The sequence below is a fragment of the Theobroma cacao genome, unplaced genomic scaffold, assembly GCF_000208745.1.
Source record: "Theobroma cacao cultivar B97-61/B2 unplaced genomic scaffold, Criollo_cocoa_genome_V2, whole genome shotgun sequence".
NCBI lineage: Eukaryota > Viridiplantae > Streptophyta > Magnoliopsida > Malvales > Malvaceae > Theobroma > Theobroma cacao.
This window is the reverse complement of record NW_017234936.1, coordinates 2,537-10,597: the sequence shown is the minus strand read 5'-3', so window position 1 is coordinate 10,597 and position 8,061 is coordinate 2,537. Positions and strand designations below refer to the sequence as shown.

General features: G+C 31.1%; 2 protein-coding genes across 3 annotated transcripts; one reads left to right on the top strand and one right to left on the bottom strand.

Moving 5' to 3' along the window:
• The first annotated feature begins 828 nt into the window (after positions 1–828).
• On the top strand, positions 829–3,186 carry LOC18594613. Of its 2 annotated transcripts, none has more exons than XM_018129899.1 (3): positions 829–895; positions 1,080–1,142; positions 2,738–3,186. In XM_018129899.1, exons 1-3 carry the CDS (start codon positions 859–861, stop codon positions 3,010–3,012), a joined length of 375 nt encoding a protein of 124 aa, XP_017985388.1. In that variant the 5' UTR covers positions 829–858; the 3' UTR covers positions 3,013–3,186. The 2 variants fall into 2 exon arrangements, with proteins under 2 accessions (XP_017985388.1, XP_007022290.2); XM_007022228.2 differs by having other exon boundaries at positions 829–922.
• A 1,003-nt stretch (positions 3,187–4,189) lies between these two features.
• On the bottom strand, positions 4,190–6,467 carry LOC18594612 (cytochrome P450 71B36). Its single transcript, XM_018129898.1, has 2 exons — positions 5,505–6,467; positions 4,190–5,068 (listed from the first exon to the last, which is right to left on the bottom strand). Exons 1-2 carry the CDS (start codon positions 6,450–6,452, stop codon positions 4,460–4,462), a joined length of 1,557 nt encoding a protein of 518 aa, XP_017985387.1. The 5' UTR covers positions 6,453–6,467; the 3' UTR covers positions 4,190–4,459.
• Between the last annotated feature and the right edge of the window lie 1,594 nt (positions 6,468–8,061).

Below are 8,061 nucleotides of genomic sequence, written 5' to 3'. Positions count from 1 at the left end.
GCGGAAGTTGATGCTAAGCCTTGCGGGGTTTCGATCGGCATTCGGGGTAATGAGTGCTTATCGGGACGTCGCGGCGATTGTCACTGGCTCGATGGGAGTTCCGGGTCGTGACATATACAAAAATTGGAAATCACATTTTACTCTTTATAAAAAACAAGAGTACTGCTAAAATTGTCCGAAAATTTCAAGTCTGATAGACAAAATGACAAAAGGTTAAATTATATTTTGATAATTTTTAAATAGATTATTTGTCAATAAATAAAATTATATTATTAGTAAATAAATTTATATATCAAAATGTAAACTTAATATACTTACATGGCAAAAGGTATTTATGAGTTGAATTGAGTCTATGAAACATTCTTTTTCAAGTTGTCAAGCTGGAGCTTGGCTTATCTAGCTCATTTAACCATTATTTTGATATTAATACTAAAATTATTTTTATTAATATTTTTAAATATAGTTAACAATTAAAATAAATAAAAATATATGAATTATCAATCAATAAAATAATTTGATTGGTTAAGCTTCGGCCCCAAATTTTACACCTAAGCTCCGTTCGTATTGGAATTTGAGAAATAAAAAGAACCCAAAAGGTAATTTTGTCTCAAATTTGAAAAAAATAAAAATTTAATTTTAAATTTAAAAAAAATAAAAATTTTGCCATTTTTAATTTTTTAAATTACAATATTAAAATTTATAAATTTAATTTATAATTATAAAATATACAAATAATCTAAATAAAAAAAACATTTATCCATTTATTCATATAATTATGTTCTTTGACATCAATCATTAAATTAACATTTAAGAATTTTATATATTTTTTTATATAATTATTTTTGAAGATCTCTTCATATGCGTTTCTATTCCTTTTCTTTTTCTAATTTTGAAGGTTTCTTTTTCTTTTCTGATTTCGAAGGTCGTTTTTCAATTTGTCGATTCAAATTGTCACTAGCTTATCTCTTCATTTTCGTTTTCTTTTTTCTCTTCAGATTGGTGATTTCCCTCTATTTACTCTCTATTTTTGGATTTTTTTTTGACGATTTTAAGCTCACTCTCTGCAATATCTCTTGAAGTCTTCTACAGCTCCCACGACCTCTGTCCCCGACGGCTTTGGCGGCTTCGACGGCTTCCTTCTGGTAATTTCTCTCTAGCTTTGCATTTCGCTGAAGTTCGCTTGGATTCCTTTCAATTTCGATTTCCTTTTTCCTTTCTCTCTTCAAAATTCTAAAGTAGAAGTTTTGCTTCGATTTAGGATTTTTCTCGTCTATTCAAGCAAAGTTGTAATCCCTAATCCTTATAATCTATGCTCTTGTTTTCTTTCAAAAATAGCATGTTTGATTTTCTTTATAATTTTTTACTTGCCTGATTTTCCTTTCCCCCTCTATACTCTCATTATCCTTATATTATTTCTTATTAGATGGGTAATTGTTGTTATTGTTTTCTAATTTTGAATGGCATTTTTCTTTTGTAATCTCGAGTTTTAAAGTCACATGTCAGATGCCCTTTCTTTCTCTTTGTTTTGAGCTATTTATTTGTTAGGATTTATGGCATGGCTGCTGAGTTTGTGCAAAATAGGGAGTCCCATCGGTATGGCGTTGAGGCTGTTACAAAATGCTTGCTAATATTGATGTTAAAACCCAATAATCCTATGCAATTGAAACTGTTTATAGTTTGGAGTCGCTCATCAGGTTTGTTTAAAGGTTTTACTATTCTGCCTAGTTGCAAGCTAGTAAGGAAATTTTGAAACTAACTGTAAGAGAAAGAAGAGATGCAGTAGCTTAGTACTGCACATCTGAACATACAGAATGCATTGTGAAAGTTTTCCTGTGTTTTTTCAGTTTGTTAGATAAGGCCTGGAAAATATGTTTGAATGGTAGTAGTTCTTTCTAGGCTGACTGATTGGGTTGATCATTATAATTCTTTTCTACTACATTATTTCTTCCTCCCTGACCTTGCTTTCTCAAGGTCTTCCTGTCCTTGCCCCTGCCCCAAGGGGATCTAGGGGGGACGTGGCATCCCTGCCATCGTCATTTTTTATAAAAAATTGAAAGCAAATATTTAAACAATCAATTATTTCTTAATATATTTGGGGTTTCTTTGTTATTTAAATTTACCAAATTATATTTATTTTGTTATTGTGCTAAATCCTTTTAGGTGTAATTTTTGTCGATTGATAGATATATATATTTATAAAACTATAATATAAAGTATATTTATTAAATTGTTAAATATTATTTATATCAGGAGTAGGGACTGGCAAAGAGTTTAATTTCCCCTATCTTCGCCCCTTTCCTCGAATTTTCATCCTTGACTCCACCTCCATCAGGGAGAGGAATTGGGTTTCCTGTTGGTTTTGGGTGAAATTGTCCTCTCTAGTTTTAGGTTAGATCTAGTTTGATCCGTTTTAAAAATATTATTTGAATGGAAATTGTAATTCTAAAATATATTGTAAAATTTATATCGAATCTTTTGAAATGTCTTAATAATAAAATTTTATGATCGACTGTCTATTTCTCCAACTATTTTTTTGGAACACTCATTTCAGATCAATGTATATCCCTCTACTTTCATCCCTTAAAATCAGAGTTTTTAGTTGAGTCTCTGATTATTTATTTGAACTAAAATATTTATGTGTTGTTTTTTCATTACAAACAAATGATTGCTGCCTAAAGATTAAAGGTTGTTCGATGAAATGTTTAAAAGTAACTTGTTTTTTTGGGAATTTTGTCAGAAATGGCGAAGGGTTTGATATGGGCAACGGCAGAAGACTTAGCAAGAAACCGAGGGAAAGTTGTTTCATTGTACCGACAAATACTTCGGAGCCTTAACTCTCCTATATTGGAACTGAGTTTAGCAGCAAGGCTTGCAAAGAAAGCAGAGGCACGTGCCATTTTCATGTTGGGTTCTGAAGAGCATTACCTTCATAACATTGAAGATCTCATTGATGCTGCTGAATACTCTCTTTCGCTTTTGAAACAAGGCAAAATCCCCAAACTTATCCAATAAAGTTTGAATATTTTACAGCCTTTTGTCATTTTGTCTATCAGACTTGAAATTTTCGGACAATTTTAGCAGTACCCTTGTTTTTTATAAAGAGTGGAATGTGCTTTCCAATTTTTGTATATAACATTAATATATATTCATAATATCAATATTGAACCCAAACTGTTACTTGTGGTGCTTTTCCTTGTTATTTGTTGGACAAATTGATTATTCATTTATTTGATTTATATATGTTTTTTTTTCCTTTGATATTTTACGATTTGCCTGCATTTAGAAGGCTGAAGGAGTGATATCTCTATTTCACACTAAAAATGGTGATTTTGTAGTGACTTTGTATGAATGTAAGCAAGTTGAACACACAAACAACTTGACTTTTGAAAAGCAGAGTTATATAGCATCATTTGCATTTAATAAGATTCATAACTTATGGGGTTACTTAGAGTCTGTTTGGTTTGTTTTTTTTTAACCTAAAAACTATTATGAAACTTTTATGAAAAATAATAACTTTTAAAATTAAGCTAAAGTTGTTTGGTAAATTTTTTTTTATAAGTTATAATTTTTGTTAAAATTATCATAAAATGTATTTTTTTTTTGAAGGGGTAATATTGTAATTATTTTTAATAAATGAGGATATTTTTGAAACAAAAATAAAAATTCTCTTATATTTAAAAAAAAAAAGAGAAGAAAAAGCTCTTTTTTGGAGTTTTTTTTTAAAGCTCTTTTTTTAAATTTTTTTCTTAAAAAAAGAAAACTTTTTTTTAAGAGTTTCAAAAAATTATGTTTGACTTGATTTTTATCTTTTTAAGAGATAGATAAGTTGAAAAAANTTATAAATAAAAAAAAAAAGAGAAGAAAAAGCTCTTTTTTGGAGTTTTTTTTTTAAGCTCTTTTTTTAAAATTTTTTTCTTAAAAAAAAAAACCTTTTTTTTAAGAGTTTCAAAAAATTATGTTTGACTTGATTTTTGCTTTTAAGAGATAGATAAGTTGAAAAAAAGCTAAGTCAAACATGCACTTACTCATATAATCAAGATTTGAATCCATTTTGTCATCCCTACTATTTTCTTTAAAATGAAGTAATCAATGTTGTAGCTCGATTAACACACAAATTATGTTACGATTAAAAATTTTTTTAAGGCATGATGTAGTATGATCAGTTTGAATTGGTAATTTCTCTGATGAATGATAATAATCTTGATTAAATTCTCATATCAAAATATGAATTTACAGTGCATGAAATGATTTGAAGAACTGAGTGCAAATGATCAGCCTCTTAAATCCCACTGGGGAATCTCAAGCAATTATTGCTGATAACATCCTCCCTTTATTGTCTATAGCTCTGTCATCACTTGAAACATATATCAGCAACACCAATGACACTAATACATAATCATATAATCATGGATTGGAGTATGCATAAAATGGATGATTTATTGCATTTTAGTTGTAAGGCCTACTGATATTTAGTAGGCACGAGTACTAAAGCTTGTTTCACATGATTTGATAGACCAGCTGCCTCTTCCATGTTGAGATCTTCCTCTTTCAGGCCATTCGGCAATTTCCAATCGAAATGATATAAGAGATTTGCGAGTGCAAGTTCCACCATGAACATTCCCATATTCATTCCAGGGCAGCCTCTTCGACCTGCACCAAATGGCAGAAACTCGAAATGATGCCCTTTGTAATCAAGGGGGCTATCAATGAACCTTTCCGGGTAGAATTGGCCGGGGTTTTCCCAGCTCTCAGGATCTCTTCCTATTGCCCAAATGTTCACATAGATGCGGGTTTTGGGGTAAACATTGTAACCATTGATGGTGAATTGGGACCTGGATTCTCTGGGAATTAGGAATGCTCCTGGAGGATGAAATCTCAAAGCTTCCTTGACAACCAACTTGAGGTATTGAAGCTGATCAATGTCACTTTCAGAGATCTTTCCTTTCTCTCCGACGTAGTTTCTGATTTCTTCTTGCGCTTTCTTCATCACTCTTGGGTTCCTAGCAAGCTCGACCATTGCCCACCCAACTACAGCTGCACCAGTCTCAACTCCAGCGAAAAATATATTCTGGGAGCAGGTATGATTAATGAAGCCATATAAAATTCCTACTTCTGTTAAAAATCGAGTATGAAATCTGGCTAATGTATTGAAATTGATAAAATTATGTGAAAAGATATGCAATAGTGTAAATATCTTAATAATTTTTACACCGAGGTAACAAACTTGATTTTTTCCTTAAAACTAAGTAAGAAGTACACTCATCTATAAGTTGAAAATCTCTGGTTTGCTGGTCCTATGTAAAATCTACCCATCAATATGTATCCAATATAATTCCCAAGTGAAAAATATTCAAAAACAAATATCCACACACTTAATCATTGTGATTATGAAATCTATGGGTATTTGTTTTTACCAAATTATATATTATAATTCTCCTTATATAATATGTTGATGGAATTTTAATTAGAATGCATCAAATATAAAGAACAGATTAATGCCTTACCATAAGGATTGCCTTAATATGATCATGGGTGATTTGGAAAGCAGAAGAGTCGGCTTGATTTTTCTTTATTTTCAGCAAAACATCAATTATATCCTCATCTTTTTCTTGCTTGTGCCTCTCTGAACTCAGGTGGTCATCTATAACCTCTTGGTAGAAAAGATCCAGATCATGGAAAATCCTTTCAAGCCTTCCATGCATTCCTGTAATCCTATCTATGATCCAACCAACACGAGGAAAGAAGTCAGATGCAGAGAAACTCCCCATAATGCTAAAAGCTTCTTGAACCAGTCCTTCAAATTTGTAAACATCGAGTCCCCCGTCTCGAAAACTATTGCCAAAAGCAACCCTGCAAATTACTTCCATATTAAGAGACATGGATTTATGAGAAAGATTAACAGGATTTCCAGAAGAGGATGATTGAGAGATTGAGTCTATCATCAAAGCAACTTCTTCTTCTCTTATGAACCGAAAGGATTGAACCCTTTTAACACTAAGCAGCTCGAGAAGACATATTTTTCTCATCTCCTTCCAGTAATTTCCATATGGAGTGAAAGCTACATCAAGATAACTGTAGGACAGTCTCCCAGTGGCAGCTAAAAGAGGCCTACTGCAACATTCAAGATCGTAGGTTTTCAAGACTTGCTGGGCTGTTTTAGCTGAGGAGACAACCAGAGTAGGAACACTGCCAAGCTGAAGCAGCATGACAGGGCCATATTTCTTGGATAGTTGCTGCAAAGAGCGGTGAGGCAATGAACCAAGTTGGTGTAAGTTGCCTATGATTGGAAGCTTAGGAGGCCCTGGAGGGAGTTGGTTGCTACGCCTACGCCTCTTTGCTACTATCTTTTTCATTAGAAAAAATAGTGAGGAGAAAAGTAGTAGAAATGGAAGCCATACGGGTATCCGAACCTCACCATTCATGGCTTCTTTGTTCCTGAAAAGCTTGGACATTTGGTTAGTCCATATACTAGAGAAGTCACGAGTTATAAATCGATATAAGAAATATTAATTTTCCTTTTTTTTAAAAAAAAATGTGGTCAGAAATTGAGGGAAAGTTGTTTTAGTGTATCCACAAATACTTCGGCACCGTGACTCTCCTAAGACTTTAGCAGCAAGGCCTCCAAAAAAAGAAAGATGACAACCCATCTTAAAAATATCAATTTAAAAATGTTTAAATAATGGATCACATGCACCCCTATCCCAAGGTAGGTGCACGTCAATTTTATCTACATATGTCTTCTTGTTTTCCTTTTGTCGTTACAATGACAGAAGTTGAAATGACAGAAGCCAACCCAACAGAAGGGACCTGTACTGAACTATGCCATATATGGACCTGCACCCACCCCTACAGCTAAACCAAAAACAGGATTCGTTTCGTTTGATACATTCTAATCTACTGTTTTTTTTGTTAATTAGTCAAAGTAAGGATGATTGTTACAATAATTTTGTATATTTATGATTTAACATTGTTATCATCCTCCCAAGTCCAAACAAAAAATATATAAACAAAAAACATAGTTAGCATTCTAAATATAATCCAGCTGAATCTCGTGCTATGGTCTACCCAACCTTGCTAACTGTCAGGATCTCTTCCTGGTTGGAATTTAAAATTTTATCTTGAAAATTTTGAATTCTAATCTTGAAATTTATAAAGTGAATTTATGACATAAAAAAGAAAATTATCTCCTAGGCATAAGCCAAAATTTATATATGTTTATGGTTAGAATTTAAAACTTAGAATCAATACAGTATTATTCGTGAGACGACAAATGGTTATTTTCAATTATGTAGACTAAAATTACAAGCATAAAAATAATTTATATATTAAATTTTTTAAGACATAAAAGTTACATTAGTTCTAAATTAGAAGAAGATCCGCATTACGCAGCGGTTTTGTAATGGATTTGTAAAATTGTCTATTGACTATAACGATTTTGAATATTACAATTGCTATTATATTGTTTAAAGAAATATAATAATAAATTTACTAAGGATTCGTAAAATTATTTGATGTCAACAATTTTGAGTATTATAATTGTTATTAGATTGCTTAAAGAAATGTAATAATGAATTCGCTATTTTATATGAGTAAAATGAAATATTATTTTATATTAAAAATAGTAATATATATATATATGTATGTATAAAATAAGAAAGCAACATTGTTTTACAATTTAAAGAGTTTTCACGCATCATTAAACATAAAAACCACAACTTCTCAATTTACAACTAATAGCAAAATGTCTACATCAAAAATAATCTTGAAATCCCAACGATTTAAAATAGGAATCATAAATTTGGATGCAATCATCATAACTTTTCTTTTAGCAACTTTGTTTCTAATATTGTCATTGATGTAATTCTGACTGTTAATATTTGAGATATGTACAAATAATATTTGTTACAAAATATAAAAAAAATTGTTATAAAATGTAAAAATATTGTTCAATAGTTAACAATGAGCATGGTGCAGTTTGGGAATCAGAGCAAACTAATTTTCAACATCACCTATTCAAAAACACACTTTTTTGTTTTTCTTTGGATAATAATGTGCAATTTG

Bases quoted from the DNA above. Each gene is read 5' to 3' on its own strand.
- LOC18594613 (XM_007022228.2), top strand. From the start codon at position 859: ATGCGTTTCTATTCCTTTTCTTTTTCTAATTTTGAAGGTTTCTTTTTC. The intron at 923-1,079 runs GTCGTTTTTCAA...TATCTCTTGAAG, and splicing joins TTTCTTTTCTGATTTCGAAG to TCTTCTACAGCTCCCACGAC. The intron at 1,143-2,737 runs GTAATTTCTCTC...GAATTTTGTCAG, and splicing joins GCTTCGACGGCTTCCTTCTG to AAATGGCGAAGGGTTTGATA.
- LOC18594612 (XM_018129898.1), bottom strand. From the start codon at position 6,452: ATGTCCAAGCTTTTCAGGAACAAAGAAGCCATGAATGGTGAGGTTCGG. The intron at 5,069-5,504 runs GTAAGGCATTAA...ACCTGCTCCCAG, and splicing joins ATATTAAGGCAATCCTTATG to AATATATTTTTCGCTGGAGT.